Here is a 27,428-nt window from a genome sequence, read left to right on the forward strand (position 1 = left end):
ATAAAATTGATCACAGGGAAAACAACTAACATCTTTCTTGTTAAACTCTTAGGAGACGAGACATGAAATTACACTCCCAAGAGAAGAAATATTTACAATACCTCTGACCCTTTTTTTGGTATGTATTGTATTTTGCAGTAATATAGTATGATTCTATGTTTGACAGTCCATGTTGTCCTCCTTCACTGTTAATTTGTCCCACAACAGCTGTAATAAAAACTGACTAAAGTAAGTTTCAGCACCACCAGGAATGCTGATAATTCAGTGCAAAAAATGCAATGTGCCCACCCCTGTTTGGTGTTTTCTGATTTTTTTTTTCGTTTGTTTGTTTTGATCTTTTTGGGGTTTGGCTGTCTTTTTAAAGAAAATTTTAAAATGTAGGTTTAAAAGGAAGAACATGCACGAGCAATTATGGCAGTCTGAACCACAGTTTGCTTTTTTCACAATTAGAAATACACCCATATCAGAGAAAAAAAAAAAAAGAAAAAAGAACTCAAAAACTTCAGAGGGGAATCTAACGTGATACTCAGGAACTTCTAGAGTATTAGCTTGATTTTCACAAATATTAGACAATGGCAGAAAAAGAGTTCATGATTACTTTAAAAAAAACCCCAAAACAAATGACTTACATTATTTACAACTGAGTTCTAGGCATCTGGTGAGGCATCCATTTTTGAAGGCCAGGAGTCAAATATGGTTCAAGGGAATGGAATTTGGCTATTTATTTTAATGAATGAGGATTTCTCTCTATAAATTTAATAACCTAACTTCTCTTTTTGTAAGACATCACAAAAAACATGGAATAGCACATTTTCATCAAGTGAGAAATAAAGAGTCTTTTGCAAAGAAACCTGAAGTTTCTTTATTTGATAAAACTCTACTCCAGGAGAAGACTACTATTGCATATGAGAACAGAGAAACCAGTTCACAGGTAAGTGTTGAAAGCAATCATTCTAGCCCTGATACAGTATAAGCACACAACAAAAGTATCCAGTAGAAAACTTACCCATAACCATTATCCACAATCTTTTTCACAAAATCCACAATTTCTGGCACATATTCACTAACTCGAGTTAAAACATCTGGAGGTAAAACCTACAAATAAAAAGTAGAATCTTTCTATATAGAATTATTTATACATATAAAATATGCACTAAAATATATACACTATACATCAGTTAAAAATTGGCTCCAAAGTAAGGAACAGCCAAGATTCCTGTTTCAAGCTTTCTGCTCTGAAACAATGTGCTGTGACATTTTTTCCTTAGCCTTTAAGGTGATGTTAACAACAACCTACTGCAGGAGATGTCAGCTCTTCCATTTACTGCAATTCTGACAGAACAGACAAGTAGTCCCACTGACTTGCAGGTAAATAAACCTTCACTGATCTGAGGCATTGCATATGATATGGCATTTCGTCTGTAACTTGTCCTTGACTGTTACGTGACACAATTTCTTAGTGGCTGAAGACTGGTAAACAACCAGTCTAAATGCTTAGGCTGACAGCGCTCTCTTGTGCAGCTAACAGGCTCAAACTTCTCAAACTTCCGGATCACGTGGTGATCATAAGCCCATGTTACACCAAAGGGAAGGGATGGAGCACACATGTCAAACCTGATCACCAGTTAACTGGCTCTGGTAACATGCACAATTGATTCAAGACTGTGGGGATGGAAACAGAACAGGTGCTAATTTAACAGCTACCTATTCACATTAAACAAAATAGTTGAATAAGGTTGAAATATTGGGTCTTTGAAAGCTATTAAGGAGCTAAATTATATTCTGGGTATTATGAGGCATGGCACACTTTTATAACAGAAAAGAGTTTGCTTACTTACATTGAGTGCTTCCATATCCTTATGAAATTCCCCTTCCCAGAATTTGGGGAGCTTTGAGAATATGGAATTGTCAGTCACCTGACTGCCAAATTTTGTGTCCAACCAGTCAGACAGCAAATCTTTGGCTTCTTTCAACAGTCTCTATAAAACAATAATGGTAAGTACAAGTGATCAAACACTTGCCCTGTTTAAACTCGGCAGACAGATGTTACTTCAAACAGAAAGGCTTGCTTGAAGAAAAAGACACTTGGCTATGAATACAGAGTAATCCATGCTTCTACCAGATTTTTATCATATTGCCCTTCATAAACATGGATGAAGCAATCAAAGGAAGGAAGATAAACTAGTAAATGATATCTGTTTTAATATCAATCACTTAAACAGGCATGTGAAACTTACACTGTAAACACTGGATGTGACCTAGAGTTGTATCATCACCTGCTCTCCTCCCATCCCCTCACTAAGGGATAATCTAACAGAAGCCTTACAGTGCACATTGCTAAAAAGTGTTTGAAAGACTAATCTGAACATCAGTCTTACACTAATTATTTTTTTTTTCAATAGTATATAGCCCAGAAAGCATGACTGCTTAGATTTTAGTTGGTTTGACAATTCTGCTTGGTCAGAATACACTTCATAAAGCTACCTGATATTAGAATAGCTGAAAAAAAGATAATTTAGAGGGACTCTTCTCCAGAAGGGAGCACATACCCTATACTTCCTACAGCAACTACCACAAATAATCCGAAAGCAAGAAAAGATGAAAGTGGAAATCAATTACTAAAAGACAGTAGTTATAATGACTGACTTGGTTACTGGGACAGTACTGAAGCCCAATAAAGTCAACAGGATTATTGTCCCTAAATGCAAATATTTTTGAGATGTATTTTCTTCTCTGATCACAGATAGAAACTGCCACCAGTAATTGAAATGTCCTAAATGCATATTCAGTAATCTATACTGCAATTAGTTCATCAGGACAAAAGAAGTCAAAAAGAAACTAAATACACATAAGAGAAAAATCCCCATTGGAAAGTTAATTTTAACTGAGTAGTTGTCACAGTGGGAGGGGGGGAAAGTAATTGGTAAAAATAGCATCCAAAACTATATAGCTGAACGTAAGGATCCAACTTCTTTTATGGAGTACAAAATATTACAAAGTCTTCATCCCCACATTACCTCTTTTTATGAATAAAAATGTCCATAATGTTGCAAGGAATAAGGTAAGATTATTTTTAAACCCCCTAACAATTATAAGTCAAATACAATTTTAAAATTGCAATTTAAAAGGAGCTCAAACTGACCTCATGGCAGCTGTTGATCTCTTCTTCAGGGAGTTTAGCTTGCACAGCTGCTTGTAGAGGACCAAAAGCAGACTTCACTGCATTCTGAATTCTTTCCAACATTTGCTTTTTATCTGGGTCTGTTGTCTCATTCAATTTAACTGAAAAGAGCTACAATTTTAAAAGTTTTTTAGAAAGCAACTTGCAGGGCAGTACTGCTATGTCCCACACACAATGTATTATCCTAAACACACAGTACCTTGCTTGTGATGAATAATAATTACGACAAATAAAAAGCTTTGATATCAAACTACTGAAACATACTCCTCATCAGAAATAAAAGTGAAGTCAAAGTTTTTACTATACACCCAAATTCAGTTTTTCAAAAAGACTTTGTAAACAACTACATCATCATTATTGTTGTTTAGTCATTTTCATTTTCTACGCAGTTGATCGCTTTAATTACCCAGTTGATTATCACAAATCTGTAAAGGAGAAGCTTTAATGTGAAACACAGATTAAATGCTATGCTTAGAGAGAATGTCAGGCAATGACAGTTGGGCAAAATTTCCAAGCCTCCCATTCTCAGGCCTGTATTCAATTCACTAGACTGATCATCTCCTTATGATCTGTTGTTCTAAAAATGACCAGACAATCACCTTCCTCCACCTTCAGTCCAGCATACAGAATTTATTAAATCCCTAAAGCTTTGGAGACTTTTTGGTCTTTCCAAGGCCACCAATCTTACAAGCTTAAAAAAATTATGAACATACCACCATTTCAAAACTACTTTAAAGGATTGTTTTTGAAGTTTGAATTCTAGCACACAAACATTTAATACCCCAACAACAACATACACACACTTGCAAAGAAGTTCTATGGACCTAAGTCAGGCATGCCTTTTATACCGATAGTTCTTGTCAATTCTAAACCAATGGAAAAATCAAAGCTATGTGCAGTTCCAATAACATCTCTAATTTGTGTGGTACCAGTTCAATAGAATAATTTTCAATAGAATAATTGACACAAGCAGAAAGTTTGAGGAGGTAGCAAAGTTAGAGGCTTTTTTTAGATGCTTTGCTACATTATTGAGAACCTACAATACTAGCAGACACTAAATACCATGCCAACCTCTGAGGCAGTTTTAACATCTTCAAGTAGCTGATCTGGTGCTGATTTGTTCTCTCTATACCGTTCAAAAAGGTAATTTTGTCTTGCTCTCTTGATGATCTACAAAGCAGAAATATGGAAGTATTTTTGTGAATCAAATACCTCTTACACACCAAAGGCATTTCAGAATCCCTACCAATTTGACAAGCTGTAAGAGTTGCATGCAGTAATACAAATTAAACCACCATATGCAGTTAATCAGCTACCTCAAGAGAGTTAATAGGTATCTGAATAATAGGCGAGTAAGTTATCTTTGTAAAATGCTTAGTCTTCATTACTTATGACAACATACATTTATATACAAGAATACAGGCTTTGCTATGGTAGGAATGCTACAAAACAGAAAAAAAACAACCAAACAAAAAACTCTCACCAAAAAATCAATGGCTTTGCATACAAAATGTATGTCTAAGTTACTGAGTGTAAGATTTACCTTGGCTTATCAAATGGCAATTACATATGACTCTCAAGACTTCCATGCTGAAAGTACAATATTTTAGATTGCAATTTAAAAAGACCTTACCTTATCATCAATATCTGTAATATTCATACAATAGAAAACGTCATATTTAAAATAATCCCTCAAGATTCTTCTCAGGATATCAAATGAGATGTATGACCTAAAAACATAAAAGATACAGGGGTGTTTTTAGTGATCACCTCAAGTCTATTTCTATACTATGCACAAACTCCTTTAATCTCAGAGCCAATAATTTTACACCAGTTTTAATTTTCCCTTATCTACTTGTAAATTTTTAATCAGTGACATAATATTATAACATGCTTTTAATCTTAAATTTGAAGCATTCAGTCTAACAAGGCTATTGTCTAGTAATACACTCATCTAAATAAAGTGCCTTTGCCTATTAATCTTTTTCTTCCAATAGACACTGTTATTAGCTACATCAAAATAGGGAACTGCAGTACCTGGCATGTCCCATGTGAGAAGCATCATAAACTGTTGGACCACAGCAGTACCACAGGACCTTTCTTCCATTCTGAGGCTGAAATATTTCCTTAATTGAAAGGAAAAATACAGTGATGAGAAAAAAATGAAGACCACAGGCCAATAACACTGCTTTTGGAGATCAGAATGTGAAAACATGGATTATAAATACAAAAAAAAAAAAAAAAAAAGAATAGTTATTCCACTCCCAGTTTTATGTAAGAAAAGATCACTAGTTTTATCATGTAAAAGAGAGAACAGGGTGTAGCTGCTTCAGTTATCTGCACTCTTACCAGCCAAGATATCAGATTACAAAGATTCAGACTAGTCAGGGCATTATTCAAACTGTGTTTGTGAAAGAGAAGATCAAGCTTTGTTTTGAACTGAAAAAGGTTACAGAGTATAATAATTTCATACATACTTGGATACTACATCCCATGTAACATTAGTATTACTAATATTTCCACTCTTTCCCAAAGGACCTTCAAACAAGACCACAAGAAGTTTACCAGTTTCTATTACACAGACAACATCTAAAGAAAGAAACTGTGATTTTATTCTGTTCACATTGCCTATACTTGTGTGCATTACAGTTGAACCCCTGGCTATCTTGCATGATCAGAACTTGAAACCGGGAAGTACATATAATGAAACATACACATACATACACTTGTAGTGCATATTTATTGTGTAGAATAAATATATAACATATATAAATATTATATACAATTACATATTAAAATACATCATATACAATATTTGTATTGTGTAGTACAACAATATCCAATTTTTAATATCTAATATAGAAAGATATACAAATCTATATAAAAATACTATATTTAAACACTTGCCCAATAAACACACGTGACTGACCCAGCATCTCTGGCACGTGCTTGTTAACATTCTGCAAAGTACGACCCAAAAGCCTGTGTACTGATAGGGTAAACATTTAAGAAACTAATATTTGATGACTTCTCTATTTGTGTTTCTATGGAAATCTCCACTTTTCTTTCACTTAGTTACCTTATTGCGAGTCAGGCTGTTGTAGAGGCAGAGCCTAGAATGTTTTGTTCCTTCAGGGGGAGACCAGGGTGGCTGCACACGCTTGCCTTTACCTAGGGGAAAGAACAGTTTAAAGAGAACTGAAAAGACACTTTCCACAAACAGTTCTACAATATGACATTGTCTCTCCCTATCAAACTGTTAAGTTATATAACAAGGAAAAAAACCCACATAAAATTAGACAAAGCAGCTTCAATCCTAGTAATCCAACTAGCTGTTTAGAGCTTCCTACAAAGACACTACATTATTTCGCTCTAGTTTATTTTCTACTTTCTGACTAGCCATTGCTATTAACTTTTGATTTAAATATTGGGAAAAAGGTATAAAAGTAAGAGCATGCAATTCAGTAAAGCATTAACAAGCACTTTGAAATATAATGCATTATTAATTCAGTGTTACAAGTCCTGGGCCTTCTGCAAAGCCACTGATATTACTTGACAGCATGTGACTTCTTCTCACACAGAAGCTGCAAAAAAATCACCAGAGACCAGAGTTAAGTCTCTAGAGCCAATATTGACAGAGTATGTGTACTCAGGGTAAGAGGGAGGGGAGACAAAAAAGCTTAGAAAGAACCTCAGCTTTTTTATCATACATTGTTGCTATGCACACAAGCCATTTTTCAAAACATTTACCACAAGTATGCTTCAGTTCAGCAAAAGGCTAAATTTTGCCATTAAAGAGAGTAAATAAAATGGAGGGTAATATTAGTGCCAACATTCTTGCTTTCTTTTAAAATTTTAAGAAGCGACATAGATGTTAAAGGATTTTTTAACCAAAGCATGAGAATGTCATCTGTCAGAGTCGCAGATGCTCTGCACAGGGCTGCTTACAGCTGTAATGATGTTAAACTAATTATCACATTTAACTAGGAATGAAAGCAAACCAGGAAATTCAAAAATACAGCAAGGATGCCAGCTTAATACACACAGCACTGTCTTTAGGAATTGGCGTGGTATGCCATTTTAGTTGCAATTAAAATATACAAACTATCTGTTCTGACAACAAAATGCCTTTCTGGTCCTCCATCTAGTGTGCTCTTCATTAACTGTTTCCCCGGATATCTTTGTATGAATTTTTGGCTGAAAACCTCTAAGTAAGGCAAACTTTCATGGTATATAAAAAAAAAATAATTTCTTCCTCTTCCTTTCTTGAATAAATGCCTAAATGGGGGGGGGGGAAATTAACTGTAGAACTCTGTCTCACAAATGGACTCTGTTTAATCTCTATGTTACAAATCCACAGAAAGGTGTTTATTCTAAATATTTAATTGTATGGGGTACTCCTTAACAGAATACCTCAAGTTCAGAAGCAGTCTATCTATAACACAGATCATATACCAAGGTATATGTTTACTTTTTGATTTACAAAGATTACGTTAGCATGCTTAATTGCGGCTAATGTTTCCCTCAGGGAAATAAGCCTATGTGGGTTAGTCTAATAAAAGATAAATCTGTAAAGCTTTCTTCACTTAAAACCACACTAAACATAAGAAAAAACCCAGATACTGCACTGTAAAGTTCTCAGCTTGTGAGTTAGGCGCACATTATATCCACTACATAGACACCAAGGGCAAAGTAAAAGGCACACTGTTTAGTCTGTTCAAATATGTCTCTGCCAGCTACAGTCTTTCCCCTGGTTGAACTGAAGTTCATTTGCTCTAAACCACCCCATGAGCTCACTGATACACCTGAAAAAACACTGATAAAATATCCAAGGTCTAAGACGTGGCAGATTCACGTGTCATTTTCATAGTGACTACTGCAGAACACCATTTCAGGACTTCTGATGCATACACACAGATCTAAAAGACAACAAGACATAAGTCTTCAGAAAGAGAGACTTAACATTAAAGATTCTATGGACAGGAAAACAGAAACCTTTTCTCTTATTGCTCCACCCTGATCCATGAAAGTCTGCAAAAAATTCTGGTTAGCAGCATTAAATCTGCTATTGGAGCCAGCAGTATAGCTGAGATCCCTGAACTGCTGAAAGGAAATTAGTAACCAGAACAAGCACATGCAGGTACACACACATATACAGAATCTACTTGCAGCAGTCTGATTTTAACTGCTTGTCTGACAGGAATTGAGGACACATCCTCTTGAGAGGATGGCACTGGAGTAATATTAGTCAACAATCATCAGCAAAAAATGACAGACATGATGCATTTGTTAGTACGTATTGCAAGCACAACGCTCTGTGGTGTTGGTGGTATTATTATTTCATGACTACCCAAGCAAGGATCTTGCTATAGAGCAATTAAATTAGGCTAGCTCATTGGAAAACAACTCAGAAGAGTGATGCAGCTCCCAAAAATGCCAGCACCCATGCTTACACAATGACCTAGATTAACTACTTAGTATTTCCTCAAATCATCAGCAATGCCTGAATTGCCAGGGTTAAAAAAGAAACATTCAAACATTCTCTTTGAAACTCAGCGTTAATAACAACCGTAAGAAGCAGTTTTCAGTTTACTTTGTAATGACCTTGTATATTATATAACAATTATTTAGTTACAGTTTCAAGGAAAAAAAAAGTAAAACAAAACAACAACAAAAAAAAAAGTGGACTGAGCAAACCCTGATATTTTAGGGAACAAGCTAAAACACACACATTCTTTTACAATCCAGTGGCTGGCTTTTTAAATAAAATACATATAATCAAATTCTGTACACTGACAAATTTTAAAGTGAAAGAAATGTAGAAACAGAGATCTAGCATTCAAATAGGCCAGGATATATCCATTACACAGTAACTGTATGCAAGAAGCATTTCATGACCTTGAACACAAGTCGATACTGGAAATTTTAAAGTGTGCAAGAGAGTATGAAAGGGAACTTCTAGGAATTCTCAGCAATAAAAACAATACAATGTCAGCTAGTCTATAACCTGCCCATCAGTTTCATATTACTCACTTGTTTGAAGTTTACAAGGCTCATTTTTTTCACTGCTGCCATCATAGATTGCTTCTATGTGTCTGTACCACCGGACAACATGGATATACTGGTCCACAGGTGGCCTCGAAAACTTTCTGAATACCTCCACATCTGCATGTGAAAATGTGAACCCCTGGATATAACTACGAGTGCTCAGGTACTCGTTCAAAGCCTTCACCCTGGCTTCCTCTTCACTAATGCTCAGAATAAAACTGTAGCTGGAAGCTGTAAAGAGAGGCACAGGACATTTGGTCAGCATTAAAAGAAGGAGATCCCATGACCAAAATATATCCTTATACTATACATCTCCCCTATAAATTAGTTCTGGCAACTGACAAGAAATTTGAGAAAGTATATTTAACACAAGCTACTGAATAACTATATATTTCCTATTAATATTTCCTATTAATAGGATTATGTTCATGCTGTGGTAAGTTTTTTGAGATATCTTCACAAAGTGTACAAAGGACAAAAGCACAGGTCCTTTTCATGAAGAAATGTTATCTACATGAAATTGGAGAAAATTCTTCACACACAGCAAACCTAATCAGTCACACTTTTCCACACTGCTAAAGCACTCATACTGTAATCACTTAATTATGATTAATTCTATACACTGTGGATAGGCTGTGAATATGTCTACTGAAGTTGAAAACATCCTCAAATCTTTACAGGACCAGTGCCTACATGCAAGCTCCCAGAATGATGCTCAGTTACTCCTACTTGCTCTACGACTCAAAACTTACGATGTTGCTGTATATTTACATACCTCTCCTATGCCACTTTCTCTCCTCAGACATACGAATAATATTTTAAGAGTTCTACACAAATGAACAGAAAGGATATTAGATTGTGCTCCTCCCTTGCAATTTTTTAGTTCCATGATTTATTTGGTATAGAGGCAATACAGGTTCAACTGGATTCCACCTTTACAAATGTAGGGACACAGAGCAGAAGAAGGGTTTTGTGAGTTAGTGGGGATGCACTCAGTAACTGCAAGCCCTCTCAAAGTCATTGGGTATGAAGTAGTAGGTATGGAGTACATATGGAGGCTACGGCATTTGGGCTAGCACAGACAACTAAGTAAAACTAGCATTCATTTTTCCTACAGTGATTCAACATCTGTAACTCCATTTGTGTTCACAGTACTGTATAAACATTAAGCCAATACACTGCTTAGGTAGTGAGCCAAGAAGGTAATTTAACATGTAGTCAAGGTTATAGCACAGTGAAGCAAGTGGCAGTATCACAACACCTGTCATTGCTCCCTAACCCTGACAGACACCGCTGCCACAGGCACTGCTCCTTACACTAGTACAAACATTTTCTGCATGAGTAGTTCCCAAAGCACTGCAAGCATCCATGGACCAGCACTCTTGGAAAGGGAAGGATGAAAGTAGATAAGGAAGTGATGGCTAGGAGAGGATGTGAGGAACGGCAGAACTGAAGGTTTTCCAAAGATCATCAGTTAAGACTTTATGAGCAGCCCATTTCCTGTAAGGAAATACATTACTAAAATATTCTACAGGAACTCAGGAATACAAGGAAATGGCAGCTAGATACCAAGCATGTCTGTGTTTGACCCTTTTGAATGTAAATGAGATATAGTGGCACACCAGCAGAACTAATAAAAAAGGCAAGTGGTTATAAAAATAATAATTAAAAAAAACCCAACCCAAAACCCTAAGGGCACAAAAGATATTTAGAATTCATACACAAAAGCAAAGTCGGATTCATGCAAAGTGTCAGTCCTTCTCAGTGGCTATGCATGCAGTTGTTCAGTATAAATAAGGAATAACAGTAAACAATGGTTCATAACTAGACTTTATGTGCTTGCCTTTACCTGGCTGAATGGGATTAAGCTTTGGCTCACATAGTTAGTTTTACTATAAACTTTTCAGGCTCCTAAATATTTACTGATGTTTATCATCATAGAAGTTCAAGTTTATACACATGAAATAGTTTGAAATAGTCATGCTCATTAATTACAGAAACCGAAGACATAAGTCTTCCTTGAATGTCAATTTTGTATCCATGAATCATGAGAGAAGGCCAAGAAAAAAAAAAGTACTACAAGAATGATCCATGTAGAAATTAAACTATATCTCAAAGAAAAGATCTTTCAAGATCTATGGCAAGGAAAGCAGCACTCAATTTGCAAAGTATTATTAGGGTTATTATGACCATTATTCACACACCAGGCTGCTAATGGGAAGCAGATCACTGCATCTGAAACAATGTGCTTTTCAACCACATCTGCAAACCAATCTAAAAGGGAAGCTGCATAAACTAACGCACAAATACAACAAAGATGATAGAACTCATACAAGCTACTTTTGCTAAGGAGAGATGGCAAATGCCTGTGAATGTCAGCCCCAGCTCAGCCCTGATAAGCAGAGCAACCAAAATTACTTTGAGAAATCTTGGCACACACATTAATACTTAAAATTATAAAGTTTGACATTATGTCTAATCGCAAGAGTCAACAGCAGACTTGAAAGTGTAATACATCAAAGAAACCAGTTAGCCCAGGAGACCTAACAGGAGGATGTCTTTACGTTGAGACTGATCGCTGACTCAAATTCAGCCCAAACTCACATCCATGACTGCACACCACAGGAAGCGCAGTACAGCATGAACACACCTGAGCAGCTGTCAACAGAGTTTCTTAGGGCACAGCAACAGCTGAGCCATAGCACCCCCCAGCTCTCAGGAGGCTCACTGTACCAATACGAATTTCCCACGTTGGTTTCACAGGCTGCACTGAGCTCCAAACTTGTTTTCTAGACTGACAGCTACTTTTAAAACCATGACAGCTAGCTTAAAGCTAGCACAGATGTGCTCTACTCTCTGCTGCTGTCAGATGCAGAGATAAAAGCAAATCTGCTCTGTTTGAGAGTGCTGAGTGATCAGTGTAATTCTGCGATAACTCTGAGCATCTTATTTCAGTAATACAGAACAAAATAATTCTCACTCCTGGCATTCTTGTGAGTAGCTCCAAACTGGACTGAACTAACAAAACGAAAGCTCTTCTGAAGCACAGGGTGCTCTCCTGGGAAAGAAGACTGAATATGATAACATGATCTTTTGGAAGGCAGTATACCAGAGGACCATTTCTATTCAAGCAAAAGAAATCAGTGAAAATTATACATAAAAGTCAGTTCTGATTTCATTTACATCACTACTAAAACCAGGAACAGTGAATCTACAGCACCATTTTTTTTTTTTTTTTTTAAATCCTGTGATTCATATTCTGTAGCAACAGTTCCCTCCTCTCAGTGTCTCTCAATGCCTTAATTCATCACACACTTCCATGGAAATATTTCCTGGTACCTCTTAAGTGCTTCAACCTCTCCGCCCATCACTTCAGTGCCCCCATCCTCATGTACAACCCACCTTTGCCCAGTCTTCCAACTTTATGTACAAGGCAGTCCACCATCAAATGTAATTCATACTAATCAATGGATTCAAAAAGTTTTGAGGTAGAAGGGCCAATGGATGTATATAGGCCTGACCTGGTTTACCCCTGTTGCTTTAGGAAATCAGACTAAGAAATAGCCCTTCCCTCTGACTACAACTATTTTCCCCTCCCAAACCAGAAATATTAGACTTGCTACCACTCAATTGCATTAAGAATTTTCTTGACAACAAAACGCAGGAGTATTACAGAGCTGTTGCATAACACTGAATGTTATTTCATGTGAATGGAATGATCCGTAGACATCAAATTATATGACTGTTAAGAAAACAAGCACTGAGCATGAGTATTGAGAGGTAGCAAAATAACCTTAAAAAAATTGTAAGAATTAACGTTAATAATGTAAGACACACCACATGTCCCCACATTAAAAAGTTGTTTCGAAAGAATTCCACCATAAACATTAATTAATGCAATTCTTATACAATAATTGTCACTATTCAATCTCTTTAGGCAATATAATTGTCACATATTCTTCTGTGTAACCTATACAATATCAAATTTGATGGAAATTTTTCACTTTTATTAACCTGGAAATGAAAACCTCTGTTCCTTGAAAGTGTTGACAGCAAATGAAATACAGAAAAGCCATAAAGTAGGCAGTAAGCTAGCTGAAACAAAAACAGGGAGTTAATTTGCTTCAGGGAAAAATTAGATTTCCTGGGCTTCCCTGAACTTGCTAACCTTGCCAGTCATAATTAGATGACAACTGAAATGTTCTGGGATTTCTGCAGAGGCATTCTCTGAGAAGTGATCTTACAACATTTCAGAATATTTTAAAATGTCATTTCTCTTCCAACTTGGCTTTCTCAGACTTGAAAAAACTCTTAAAAGGTAAGCATAATATGTTTCACTATTAATATGGCTCCAAACTGGCCATTTATCATTCTGGGTGGTCACTCCAGTAGCTTTGTAAGGAAGTTTAACTATCTGCTCAGTCGAGACGTATTATTATCCTTTTCCACAAAAATTTCAGAATAATTGAACCAACACAGCTACCTCATCTGTCCAAGACACAGCATACACGCACACAGACAGAGACACACAGGACTTTCAAGACTCACACACAAAGATACAGAGGCTTTAGAAGAGCAGGGATTTTTAAAATGAAGTATCCCACCAAGGAAGCACTTGTCAGCCTCACTCACTTTAGCCCTGCAAGTTTCACTTACACTTTTCCTGAACTAAATGCAACAATTACAAGTTCAGTAAAAAAGCAAATACTATTTACCTAGTAATAAGCTTAACTAAAAAGTATCTTAAAGCGCACCTGAACTCAGCCTCCAGTGGGGTTTATTTTGACATATACCTTAACTAAGACACTGAAAACACATCTGAAAAAGCCAGCCCCTTGACAAAAGTGTTTCCAGACTCCCTTACATAGGAATGTTACTTGTGACGAACAAAGAGCAAAGTAACATTCAGTAACAAAGAAAAAGGGGCAAAATCTTTGAATCTATAGATCCTTAACTGGAATGACAGAAGTTTCCAACCCCTTACATACTATAATGGTATTTCATACCTGTATTACTGGTATTCCAAGTTTCCATTTGCTACAGTAGCGCCAAAAATTATAGGACTACCCTGGTCCTCCTTCCATATGGAAGAGTGTAGTATAACCCATCATTAAAACACAACCATAAAAAAAAAAAGTCCAGAAAAGTCAAAAAGTTCAGGCATGAGTTCAAGGGAGAACAGAGACGACTGAAAAAGACAGTAAGGGAGACAGGGGCAGATGAAAGAGAGCAGATGATGTAGTGATCAGTGCACAACTGACTAAGCGATCTGGCAGCCACCTAACATCTCAGAACCCATCAAGCTGCAGAACAGCTGTTTCCAAACGTCAGTACTGAGAAGCTCCAAGTTTTTTTTCCACAAATCACTACATGTCATCACTAACCTTTACATTAGTGGCGAGACATCATGAGATTTGCCTCTCATGGTCTCACAAGGTACCGGATCCTCCGATCCATATGCACCAGTCTAAGATGCAGCCGGAACTTAAGGATCCATGTTTCCCACTACCCCATGAACATCCAGACCTAGTGATGCACTACACTTCTAACTCCTCGCTCCCAACAACCTGAAGGGGCATCAGGAGCTGCCTGTGTCACCCACCACCAAAGGGGCACCCACGTAACGACGGGTATGAGGGACTGATTTCACACTTCGCCTCTGCCCCAAGCACGTCGTGATGACTGACTACCGCGCACTTCAGGGGCCTGCCGCAGCGGGCCCCAAGGGACACGTTAAGGAGGCTGCCAGAGCACCGCCCCATGGCCCCCACCCGCCATTTCCCGCCCAGACGCCACAGCCGCCGTGACAGGGCTGTAGGTCGCCGGTTCTCCCCCTCGCCGCCGCCGCATGACGTCACGGCGCCCACCTCACGCCGTGACAGCAGCGGAGCAGCGACGCCAACCCGCGCTGAGCCGTGACAACCCCGGAGGACACCTCGCCTCGCCTCCCCAGGCCTCCCCAGCGCCGGTCTCTAACCTACCCTGCTCGGCGGCGGCTGCTGCCATCCTGCTACCTCCTCCCCTCGCTCGGGAGCTGATGCAACAGCATGCCCGGAAGCGTCGCCTCTCCTCGCCCCGCCCGGCCACGCCCGCTTTACGCTACTTCCGACGGGCGCATCGCGTCACCACGGCAACGGGGGAGCACCGCCCTCGCTCCCCCCACCGCTCTCTGCCCCTCCGCCAAGCGGGCGGCCGTTGGGCTGTCGTCGCCCGAGCGTGCTCGCTTCCGAGTGGCCGTTGCCTCACGGGAGTTTGCTACAGCCGGGCTCCCCCCGCTACACCTCCCAGCCGCAGAGAAGGTCCAAGACAACCCCAGCTTCTGGCTCAGCCAGGCCTTTATTGCTGTGCTTCAAACGTAACGGTTACATGCCGGCACAAAGCGAAACACAATTCTTCAGGAAACAAAGCATGGCAATCTTCTCAAAAACAGCAGCAGCCTCTTTGCTCCCACTGCCCGCTCTCAAAAAAAAAAAAAAGCGTGGTTCTGCCTCACACAAAGGGAAAACAAGAGCGGGAGCTCCTCGCTCCCAAGCTGGCATCTGGCGCCCGAGTTTAATGCAACTCAAAAGACCTTAGTGAACATCTCAACCAGAGCATGTGTGAACACCGACAGTGTCAAACCGCTTCCAGCTCCCTGTGTGAAGGTGAGGAGGATATCATGTCCATGCCACCGCTTTTCCTAGTGGTTTGTTGATGTCCTCATTTAAAGGAAGTTTGTAGACATATGTATGTACAAAAGAACATTACCCAAGTTAGCTGCAAATATTAATCTGTAGCTTCTAACTTATTTATAATATTCTTACTTTTTAAAGTGTTCAATACATTATGATAAGCCCTGGTATCTACTTGCCTTAACTCATCCAGTAGCTTAATAATAGACTGTTTCTCCCCCAGTGAGTTTTTCCAGAGGAGAAGCATCTGATAAGATTGCTCTTCTATATCATCAGGAAAGTTATGAACAGTTCTATTAATACAATTTTCCTCCAGATGTTTTCTCATAAACTGCTTCCATTTTTTCTGTGGTACTTCTTTTATAAAGACCAAAAAGCTATCACTCAGTTCTGAAAGAAAAAACACAACACACATCAGCTTAGGGTTTAAAATACAGACTTTTTTCATAGCTAATGTACCTGCTTTCCCATTAATTTTCAGCCAACACATGCACAGACCAAACAGCAGCAGCAAGGCCAGGTTTGGCACCTAAGAAGCTGTGGGACAAGTAGTTTTCCTACTGAGTGGTCTTGAAAGAAGCTAAAAGTATTAATCTACATACTGCAAAAGTAGTCTCTTAAGACAAGACACCATTCAGTAGAGATGGTTTTGAGAAAGCTTTCATTGTCCTGCACATCTTCATTTAAGCATAATAGGGCTACTCAGCAATAGGCTTTAACCCCTTCACTATGTTACTGGTTAGGTTTGCCATGCCAAGACCAGCATAAGCAAAACCCATTGCTGGAGATCCAGCACACCAACTTGACAGGTGGAGGTAAACGTAGTCTTCCATGTGAGCAGACATTTGACAGAAAGATGTCCTGCTCTGACCTACACCTCACTCATTAAGGCAGAGTCCACTGCTGCAATGCAGACTTGTTTAACACAAAAAAAATTTTGTACCTTTCTTATTCTTAAAAGCATTATACTCCTGTGCAGAAAAGCCATACTTCATAAAGTAGAACAATTCACCACAGGTATTACAACCCCTCTCAAATGTAATAATAATCCTGTTTCATCATATATTACAATAAACTGAAAGCCTTATAGCTTTAAGCAATATTCATTGGCCTCCCTACACTATTCCTGAAGTAGGCTACAGTTAACAGGAAAAAAAACAAATTCCAAGTACTGCCAATTTAAGGAATACTCACCTTTTTGAGAGAGATCTTTAACAATTATTTGACACTGTGGTTCTCGTATCTGCAATGCAAAGTTGGACCGTTACTCCAACACATCAGACCACGTCACTCACGATTGTTCCCAAGCCATCTGATAGCTTACTTCCACAGCACACACACCAATAAGGGGAAAGGGGACAGATGTCACAGCACAGCTGAAAGTATTTGAATAAAGAAAATTGCAGCCTGAAACAGCCATGCTACTAGCTCCAAAGGGAAGCAACAAGGCAACACACTTGCTGCTATTGCAGAAGAATACCTTCTGTATAAATATTGATCAAAGAGAAGAGAGAGGCAGAGCAGGGTAAGTGAGGGATTGAAGTTTACTTTCCCAAGGTATCACTTCCCATACTTTCTATTACATCCTTAAGGCAAAGCTTTCTCTTCCCTATCATTCTGCCTGTAAACAACATCCATGACTCATGGAATAGTTAAGAACTCAAGTAAGATTCTACACCTATCAGAGAAAATACAATGATAGCTTCACACACACACATACCATACGATTTGCTGGCATACTAACTCTCAGGCCTTTAGATGGGGCATTCTGATGAAAAGCAGGCTTCTGCCCAGTTTTTGCTGGTAGTGAGGACTCGGCAATCCTCCTCCAGCAACTTTCTACCTGGCACTTCATGCCACACAGACTGGTGCCCCTCTCAGAGAGTACAATGCTATTTTCCTCTGGTGATGCATTTTTCACTTCCAGGTTAACACTGGTTTGCACTTGGCCTTCTGGGCTCTCAGAGTTCTCATCCTCTGGGTTGATTGTGTTGTTTACAGGTGCCTCCACTTCTGGTAAAATAAGGCTTTCAGTACTGCCCTCAGACTCCTGCAAAGAATAAGAACATATTTCAAGGCCAGACTGGATGGGGCTTTGAGCAACATGCTATAGTGGATGGTGTCCCTGCCCATGGCAGGGGGGTAGAACTAGATGATCTATAAGATCCCTTCCAACCCAAACAATGCTAGGATTCTATGATATTTTATATATATCATAGGCAAGCCTTCAAGGACAGTCTGTAGGAAGAAAACAGAATACCTGAAGTCACCAGATGTCAGAGAAATAATAGGAGAGCTGCTAATTTGGCAAAGTTACAAGCATGCAAAAGTTACAGCCTTGATAGACATGGACTTCAAATGGTTTCCAAGCCTAAACTCTTCACTTTGCTGACTGTTCTGCTACCACTGGACTGTAGGGTAAGGCACACAGGCTACCACCACAACAAACACCGGAAACTTTTCTTAGTGTTTTCATTGACATCTATTGATGCTTTCTCCTTTCCTAGGTATGGGAAGTATGCACCCTTCCTGAGGCAGAAGGAAATTAAATTGCCTTGCCACACCTGAGCTGACTTAATAACAACAGGAGCCTCAAGCCCATCATTGTATCAAGGCTGATGCTCTCAGAGCTTTTGTTGAGCTGTTAACAGCCTATCAGCTTCATGTAAGTGCACTAGCTTGGGCTTTTTTTGGCTGGATTAGTTTTTCTGGCACATTCTCAAACTAGAATCAGTTGAAAGGAGACAGCATCAGTGCATTTGTGAGGGGACAAAGAGGGATGCAAGTGAGGAGAGCTGCATCATTTTTAGCATTGTTGATACATTAAACAAGCATATGGCAGGGAGTATAGCTCCGGCTCATTAAGAATAGCACAAGTACAAAGCAGACCACCATCTAACTATTGTATCACCCTGTGCTAAAACTGGAAAGCTATACTTTTTTTTAATGTAGAAAATGAGGGCAACAAGCAACTGTTGTTCCAATGGACTTGTGTTTAAGGTACAGTTCCACAGGAGCATAAGCCAGTGTGATTTCTGTTTGCACGAGGTCAGTGACCCATGCACAACACCACCACGTGGCCAACAGACATGAGCAGGGATGTTAGGGGAACCACCCCATGCATCACTCATGTAGTTGCACATCACTGTCATTGAATCCACTTTGTGTAAGGGTGCAAACAGGTTAAACAAGTTGATCCTATTTATACAGTATAGTTCTTAAATAGGCAACTGAGCAACTGAAGGCACACAGCATGGCTGACTAATAGCTGCTGCTCTATTTTAGAATGAAATAAAGTATTAGCAGTAGGTTTGGGGTTTGGTTGGTTTTTAAAACAGTATAAATTCGATGGTACTTGAGGAAGGACAGTGTGTTGGCACCACACCTGTTCTGAGGATTGCATCAGTGTAACTCTCCTTGGCAAATTAGCTTATGGTTACAGTAGCATGAACACTCTAAGTGGGCAGGCATTGCAATTCAAGTCAGTGACAACTCTTGTATGGTGATGCTTAGCTCTGATACATCAACTTGTGACTGTATTATTCTACTACCGGTTTTTTTATTCAGATTAAAGAGGTGTTAGATTTGCCGATTCCTATGCTGCAGCACTTTTACCAGGTTTTCTGTCACATTTCTTCATCAGCTTCTACAAATACATGAAGTACTGCAGATCTGGCCAGTTTGTGGGGGAAGAGACAACGCAACAAAAAGCTGTTGGCGATTCATGTATTTAAGTCACTTACGGACCTTAAAAAAAAAATTTTTAAGTGATATTTTTATCTTTCAATTCCATTTCCCCAGTCTTCAATATTTTTGATGTAATTAAGCAGCATTTAATTATTTGACATGTCTAATTAGTAAGATTGGACAAGAGCATGTATTAGTGCATGTAATAGTGCATGCATTGTATGGGGGACAAGAAAGGCAGCAGGAGAAGGTGCTGTACACATGCTACCAGAGGAATTTGGATGCTTTTCTATAGATCCTCATCAGGACAAATGCTTGTTTTGCATCTTAGTGTTACACATCATTAAGTATACTAGTGAAGACTGAGCTCATTTATGCCTTACTGTGATGTTGGGAGTGTAGCTTCTGAATAGACTAGCTAAACACAAGCTAGTAATGTATTTATCTTGCAAAGTGTTAGACTAGAAATAATCTTTAGTCTGAAACATTAAGGTTCTTAAACAGTGTTTGCCTGCAGGAGGCCAGGGTGAACTTGGCTTTCAAGTAAAACATATACCAGCAGCCAGCATTAGCTTGGTAAACCCTTTTCAGGGATGTAGTTCTGAACAGCTGGTATGCTTGGAACCCTGAACCCCTTGTCTTATGGGACTCTATAGGACCAAGAAGTCAGACTGCCAGGTCCTGGTCTGCTGCTTATACCAGAAGCCCAAAGGCAGAAAGACTCAGTCACTTCCCTGGATCAAGAGAAGTCAGCCTTATGAACAAACAACATTGTAGTAAAAAATGCAAGGGAAGCTAGAACACCACACAGGCAAGTGATAGCTGATGTTGCCTGGGGCATATACACATGAAGCAGCAAAGAACTAAATTGGATCAGGGAGTCAGTTGGAGACAGTTTGAAGTGAAAGCTTGCACTTAGCCTATTTTTTTTCCAGTTTCAAAACTTCCTGGGCACAGGCTCTGGAATGTTTCCAAGGGAAGTACTGGAAAGGTGAACTGCAGTGGGCACATGCAGCTAATGAACTCATCAGGCCCTTGCTAACTTCTGGCCCTGTATGACTCACAGCTTGTTGCATCCAGGAATGAATCCTATCAGAGGTCTACAGCGAGACAAAGAAAAAAAAAGCTGTATATCAGGTACAATTAAGCTGCACAAAACTGAGATGAAATGCTTGGATCCATCACATACTTACCAGACCCTTCTCTGCATCTTTATCAGGTGAAGCAGCTGGAAAAACAAGAAAAGTGTCTGAGAAACTTTTAGGAATTGCAGCGACTTAACCATAGCCGAATTCACACAAGATTTCTGTGCGCTAGACACATCTGTAACCAACACAAAAAAGCTCCAATACAAGCCATTTAGTTTTCCTCATCTATCCTGTACTTCATGAGTACTACCCTTAGCTTCCATCAACAGCACAAACACTGTGCCTTCACACAGGGAATGTGTCCCACTTGGCTAAATACAGACCACATGATGCAGTTTGGCTTTTAAGCCACACTTCCATTCCTGCACCTCCCTGCTTCTCTCACCTCCAACTTATGCTTCTTAGCATTTTTGTGGGCTATTGCAATACAACAAAGAAGGCAGAAATTGTCTGTACTTTAATACCATCAGTAAGACAATTTGAATAAGTTACCATTCAAAATTCAGAATAATTTTCCAAATTATTCTAATGAAACTAGTTATAAAACCATTTTAATATGCAGTAGTGAAAAGAAGTTTCTCAGGAAAACATCTCCACTTCCACTAAAAAAAAAATTAAAATAAATAATCCACACATGACTTTATCAGCCTAATGTTCATTTTAAGATGCTCAAATGATGAAAGGGCAAAAATTTGTAGGAAAAAAAAACCTCCACCATCAAACACAGAATCAAAGTGGTTAATGATCTAATTACTTTCTACTTTTTCCCCCCATACATCTGAGCTTGTGCCCAGATTTTTCTTCCTCTTTGCCAACACAGTGCAAGGAGATAGAAAAAGTCCTTTTAAGGATGCTATGCTGATCTGGCTTTGAAACAAAAGCATTTGTCAGCAAAGTAAGGAAGCTCACAGTTAAAGTTCATGTATTTCATTTACTGAGCAAAACTAGTCACTGTTATTAAATTGCACACTAAATGAACTAGAGCTTAAGCTGGTCCAATATAATTTAACACAAAAACCTTGGGCAACCTTAGTACACACTTTGCCTAGTTCTGGAAAGCTTGTAGATAGTAATCAAGCGGTTACCTTTATTACACTTTAGCTGTCTATGTAGACAGAACAACAAAAGCCCAAGAGCAAACAAACTTATCACAATAGGAATCCAAACATGAACTGTGCTTCCTGCAATGGAAAAATGAATAAAAAAAGATTAAAATCAGTATTGAAGTAGTCTCCAAACCAGATATTCTGAAGCCCAAGTCTTCCCTACTGTCCTAAAGAACAGACCAAGCTTAGCACTAGAACAATGACTCAGCTAGCTCATACTGGAAAAAGCACTGGGCCTATCAGCTTCCCAGAGCACACAAGTACACCACATATCATTATTCCAAAGGCAACAGGGGACTTTGTATAGAGCTGTGATACAGCTTCTATGAGGCTTTCTGATGAGACACTTAAGACAAGGGCGAAAACATGTACATGAAAGATGACAGCAAGCTTCAGGTGCTGTAGTGTCAATACTCTCAGTTCCTTCTTTAGTCTGGTAGAAGCTATCCACCAGCAGGAGGGAAAGCCACTCCATATGCAGCTTCTCAGATGCAGAAAACAAAAATGTTTCCACTACCCATAACTTTCCACAGTGTCACTCTTGCAACTTTGAAAACCCTGGCAATACATGTAGCTTTTCATAGAGTAAGGTTTAAAACAGTTTGCCACTCCAACCTCTTTGAGAGCTTGTCTTTGGCAAGTAATTCCCAAAACAAAATACAGAAGCTCTTAAATACGTCACAGTAATACAGCCACTGTTTTACAGGCTGCTCTGGTGTCATTAGCCTGAAGCCAGCAACCCAACAAACCAAGCCAAGTGGTTACCATTTGTGTACCAGACCTTGATCAGGTAAGCCACATCCTAGGTCCGTAGTAGCATTGCAAGTCGGCACCATTTTTTTTGCTTCCGGACACCTGAAGTGGATGGCAACACAGGGTTGTATCTATATTTCCAGAGCAATATGCAGCTCTGCCCAGGCAAATCTTTTCTGGGCAGAGCTTAGAGACATGAAGAGAACATGTATAAACAGATAACTCTGTTAGAAGTGCACCTTCAAACAACCCAATATAATACTGCAAGATTAAATAGAAGAAAAACAGATAAAGCTCATGTGTCTTAGCCTCTAAGGGGCACTGAAAACCCACACAAAATAGATGCGTTATTCATGCCCAATTAGTTTCCTTCAACAGGTGGTTCTACCTCCTGAAATCTGACTGGCTGATACAAAGCTCATTCAATTATGTATGTGGAACAGCAATAATCTGAAAACATGAAAAATGTGTAAGATTACAGCTATAAGCAGCAAGCACCACAATAACAAAATCTGTATCTTTCTAGGTCTCAACCTCACATATTTTGACATCCAAAATTTAAATGCATGAATAACGCCATTTGGCTTCAGAGCAGTTATTTACTGCCTAATAACATGGTTTAGGTATTGGCACAGATTTGGCTACAACTCTAAACATTCCCTAGAAGGAAATCAGTCACTTTTATTCATTAAACTTACATTGTACTGCACTTATGACATATTTCACAGCCCTCGACAGGGCAGAAATACCCTTGTTTGCATCGGCATTCAGTATCATGTGTTGGAGTACAAGGTCTCAAAATTGTCTGATCTGAAAATAAAATACAAGTTACAAAAGTTGTGACTCTACAACTGTGTAAAAATTATACCCGTGCCATAAAGACAATTTATAAGTTCAAAATTCTCAATGGCTGGAAGTGCAAAAAGCCATAGGACCAGGCTTCCCACATTAAAAAGGGGGGAAGGGTTAAGGTTTCAAAGTTGATTTTGGTACCATCTTTGCACTGTCTGCATGACAAGCACTCTTCCAAGCCATTCTCATGGGCAGTATAACCTTCTCCTCCAGTGCAAGGGACACATATGCCTCTTGAATGTGGAGCTCTGCAATGCTGAGCAACGTAAGTACCTGTGGAAGAGGAGAATCAGCAGCAATCTCAAGGGATCATTTCATGGGCAAAGGACTGCAACAGGATGTTACAACACAAAGCCATTTTTTATGAAAGTTCAACTTCCTCCTCACAAGCGAGCAGTGTGCCATGTGAAGCAAACAGCACAGCAGGGTCAGGAGACACGTTTGTGCTCAGACAGGGAGTTGCGGCAAATGAGGCACCCAGCCAGGCCTCCACCGGGACACATGTAGGGACTAGGATGATGCAAAGCCAGTGTCATCCTCCCTGAAGGAGCACATGGAGAATTGCCTGTAACACCCTCTCTTCCCCTTTGTCTGAAGCATCTCTAAATACTGTACTTGGGGGGGCTATTGGGGGTAAGGGAAGTGTGCTTCTTGGCACAGAGCTTGTGACTCTGCACACATTGAGCAAGGAGGGGGAGGAAAGGCAAACCAAAGTTTTACCTGCAGATACAGAAACATCAGAATTCTACATGACCCTTTAAGAAACAAACAAAAAGCCAAAAAAACCCCAACCACCCCCCCCCAAAAAAAAACCCCACCACCAAAACCCACAGAAACCAACACCACCATAAATGAACAAAACCCATAAAAACCCAACAAACAAAAAATATGCCACAGACCCCCCCCCCCTTTGAACACTTCATCCTCGGCAGCAGCATGCAAGAGGTTTCCTGGCTCGCTAAGGCACATTTCCCAGTCATCACCTATTGTACAAGGGGCTTCAAAACAGAGCCCTGCGTAAACAGCACCAAGGAGTTGACACAGCTGACCAGGCTTACATGTTTACCAGATTCAATGTAAAACCAACAGTGACACAGTCACCTCCACGGGGTAGAAAACCATGCCCAGTATCAGCTACAACTGCTAGAGGTCTTACCTGCTGGACAAAATACACAGCAGTGATCGTCGGCTAAGTACTCTCCGTCCCCACAGTACTCTGCTCCTCGAGCTCCAGGCATTACCAGCAGTGAAACCTACAGCGGAAACAAGCAAGTGCTGGAGTGATTCATCCTCCCAGGACACGATAACCATCTCAGGGTTCCTGTGAAGACTTCAATGAAAACGCATTCAGAAGTTCATGAGAAAGCCACAAAGGAAACCCAAACTAATTTCTGCTAAGTGTGCCTCTCTCAGAGGTAATTACAATCACAAAACTCGGGTTACGGCTGTGGCTGGCAGGGTTTAGGCAATCATTGCCCCACATCCCCGCCTTGGTTTTAAACTACTTTTACTAATTCACTGCAATTGAACTTCAGAGGCCGAGACCTTGTGCTAGGGATTAATTTCTCCTTCCCCGCGCCTTGTTAATCCAGGAGGATCAGCGTTTGTCTTTCTCCAGCAAGATGGAGGAAACGCCCCACAGACCTCATCCAACCAACATTTCTCACTGGCACTGTAATTTTCAGTAGAAGGCACGCAGTTGAGTCACCAACAAAAATAACTTACTGCGGCCACAGGAGCATTAGGAACTCGTTATATTGTAATCTTATTCTGATGTTAAGAGCCCCGCGGCCACCCGACCCTCTCCGACACCCAGGTGCGAGGCGACCAGCGCGGAGCCCTCTCAGGTGCCGTGGGCTCCGGGCCGCCACTACACATCGCTCAGAAAAAGGGCAAAGCGGGGCAGGAGGAGGGGAAGGGCCAGCGGCGGAACTTCCCGCCGCTAATTGCCATCGGCGGCCAATTTCTAAGCTGAAGCCAAGAGTCCCCGCTCCCAGACTCCGCTCTTTCAACTCTCTCCCCGGGGCACGGAAAGTCTTTTCCACAGTCGCAGAGTTGAGAAAACCACCGATTTCCCAAGCAGACTACGTGTAGGGCTATTGAAAAGCTCACTCCTGGCTTGTAACTTTCTTTTTTGCCGAGAGGCAGCGCGGGGACAGGCGACACTTGCCCCCACCCCTGATGCCAGTCCGGGGCTGGCTTTACCCCCGCAGCAGCTGCGCTTCCTCGCCCTAAATTCAAGGAAGTGGTTATTAACACAGAATCACAGAATAGCTAGGGTTGGAAAGGAACACAGGATTCCCGAAACTACAGGCAACAGGAAAAAGAGAGTTAAGGCAAGTTACTAAGTTCCTTTGAGGAAGAGAAGAGTAGAAAACCCCGCGAGGCTCCTCCAAGTTACTCCACCGGCTGCGGCCAGGTACCAGCTTTACTGGCGGCGAAAAAGTGGAGGGGGAGCCCCTCCTCGCAAACACGACCACAGATGCTCTTACCCCCCCACCCAGACCCGGCACGAAGCGGCGAGGCCCCAGCACTTACCAGCAGCAGCAGACCCACCGTCCCTCCGGCTGCCATAGCCGCACCTGCCTCGCTCCAGCGCTGCAGCTGCGCTCCGCCCCGCACTCGGCACGACCACAAGTCCGTCCCGCACCGCTTTATAGCAGCCGTCGCGGAGGGCGAACCCGCCCCGCCCTCCGCCCCCGGGGCCTTAGAGTCCTCCGCAAGAGCCCTCCTGAGAGCAGAAGCGGGCTTAAACCCGTCCGGGTAGGGAAGAGAAGAATGAAACCCACGGGTTGAGATAAGGACAGCCCAGTAACTAAAGTGTAATATAGAACTACTACTACTACCACCAATAATAATAATAAGAGAAATATCAAGGGGAGAGAATATAAAACTAAAGGGTAAAGGAAAATAACCCGACAAACACAAGTGATGCACAACACAATTGCTCACCACCTGCTGATTAATACGCAGCCCGACTTGAGCAGCGACCTGGGTCTTCCGGGTAACTGCTCCCCAGTTTATATACTGGGCATGACGTGCTGTGGTATGGGATATCTCTTTGGCTAGTTTGGGTCAGGTGTCTTGTTTCTGGTTCCTCCCACCTTCTTGTGTCCCTCCTCACTGGCAGGGCATGAGACTGAAAAGCCCTTGATCAGGGTAGGCGCTACTAAGCAACAACTAAAATGTCTGTAAACACATAAAACATTATCGAGAACAGCATTGTTCTCAGACTAAAGCCAAATGGGAATGTGTATCCCAACAGCACACTGCCCACCCACAGGGGTCAAGGAGCCCCACGTCATGCCTCAGGAGATACAAAATCCAGTACCACATTTTACACGTATTAAGAGCAGGATGAAACCACATTAGGAAATGGTCCAATTTGTGTCTCCCCACCCAAAGCTCACATGCTGTGGCTGGGCTGGCTGCCCATTGATTGTGAAAAGGAGATGCAAGAGTGGAAGGAGAATTTTTCCAAACGTGCACAAACTGGGCGCATAACCGGGTTTATAAAGCCCTGAAAGGGTTCTCAGCTTTTCAACAGAGAAATGACATTTCTGACCATGATTTTCCTCAAGAATACCTTTCATCCTCCATGTGCACATAACTGGCATGTAGGAACATTCACCTCCAGATGCTGAAATTGGATTAAAATTAATAGCACAAGGATTTATAGATTGTTCCTTTCTGGATTATTTTTAATTCCCTGCAATAGCAGCAGTAAATGTAGGAAACTCCTTCTCTATTCATGCATAATTAGTTTATGTAGGTTAATAGTTTCTTTCATTGAACTGCTCCTCTCATGGTAACAGCATTTGTTTTATTTAACTGCAGTAACAAGTCGCAGTGAAATCCCTATGGGTGTGTAGCTTGGTAAGATGGAATTGATCCAAAGAATTTCAGGCATTCGCTTTGCAGTGAAGGCAAAGTTCCTGAAGGCCTCCTCTTAAGCACTGCTTCTCTTTGGTTCAGGTGGGTT

At 40.5% G+C, this 27,428-nt stretch overlaps 2 protein-coding genes across 7 annotated transcripts in view; both read right to left on the reverse strand.

The window, feature by feature from the left end:
• Window positions 1-15,318, reverse strand: part of CARS1 (cysteinyl-tRNA synthetase 1) — a 35,708-nt gene extending 20,390 nt beyond the window's left edge. The window contains exons 1-9 of one of the 3 annotated variants that reach the window (XM_065682803.1): window positions 15,211-15,318; window positions 9,215-9,460; window positions 6,261-6,352; window positions 5,219-5,307; window positions 4,815-4,911; window positions 4,253-4,351; window positions 3,143-3,292; window positions 1,839-1,979; window positions 1,007-1,095 (exon numbers count right to left, since the gene is read on the reverse strand). In XM_065682803.1, the coding sequence (XP_065538875.1) occupies window positions 1,007-1,095; window positions 1,839-1,979; window positions 3,143-3,292; window positions 4,253-4,351; window positions 4,815-4,911; window positions 5,219-5,307; window positions 6,261-6,352; window positions 9,215-9,460; window positions 15,211-15,235 (1,028 nt within the window). In that variant the 5' untranslated portion in view covers window positions 15,236-15,318. Of the gene's footprint in view, window positions 1-1,006; window positions 1,096-1,838; window positions 1,980-3,142; window positions 3,293-4,252; window positions 4,352-4,814; window positions 4,912-5,218; window positions 5,308-6,260; window positions 6,353-9,214; window positions 9,495-15,210 lie in introns of those variants that run through there. The other 2 variants (XM_065682804.1, XM_065682801.1) reach the window with 2 other exon arrangements.
• Window positions 15,319-15,546: 228 nt separating this feature from the next.
• LOC136016119 (tumor necrosis factor receptor superfamily member 10A-like) lies at window positions 15,547-26,432 on the reverse strand. Of its 4 annotated transcripts, none has more exons than XM_065682806.1 (12): window positions 26,402-26,432; window positions 25,985-26,194; window positions 24,603-24,699; window positions 23,588-23,719; window positions 23,293-23,404; window positions 22,623-22,696; window positions 21,821-21,916; window positions 20,781-20,815; window positions 20,652-20,687; window positions 17,621-17,950; window positions 17,095-17,143; window positions 15,547-16,290 (listed from the first exon to the last, which is right to left on the reverse strand). In XM_065682806.1, exons 2-12 carry the CDS (start codon window positions 26,018-26,020, stop codon window positions 15,995-15,997), a joined length of 1,293 nt encoding a protein of 430 aa, XP_065538878.1. In that variant the 5' UTR covers window positions 26,021-26,194; window positions 26,402-26,432; the 3' UTR covers window positions 15,547-15,994. The 4 variants fall into 4 exon arrangements, with proteins under 4 accessions (XP_065538878.1, XP_065538877.1, XP_065538879.1 ...); XM_065682805.1 differs by having other exon boundaries at window positions 26,399-26,429; XM_065682807.1 differs by lacking the exon at window positions 26,402-26,432 and having other exon boundaries at window positions 17,645-17,950; window positions 25,985-26,377.
• Between the last annotated feature and the right edge of the window lie 996 nt (window positions 26,433-27,428).

This window comes from Lathamus discolor, chromosome 6, assembly GCF_037157495.1.
Source record: "Lathamus discolor isolate bLatDis1 chromosome 6, bLatDis1.hap1, whole genome shotgun sequence".
NCBI classification, from domain to species: domain Eukaryota; kingdom Metazoa; phylum Chordata; class Aves; order Psittaciformes; family Psittacidae; genus Lathamus; species Lathamus discolor.

Bases quoted from the DNA above. Each gene is read 5' to 3' on its own strand.
- LOC136016119 (XM_065682806.1), bottom strand. From the start codon at position 26,020: ATGGCAGCCGGAGGGACGGTGGGTCTGCTGCTGCTG. The intron at 21,917-22,622 runs GTCTGGTACACA...TTTCCATTGCAG, and splicing joins ATGTGGCTTACCTGATCAAG to GAAGCACAGTTCATGTTTGG. The intron at 17,951-20,651 runs GTGAGTCATACA...TATTCTTTGCAG, and splicing joins ATTCCTGGATGCAACAAGCT to GAGTCTGAGGGCAGTACTGA.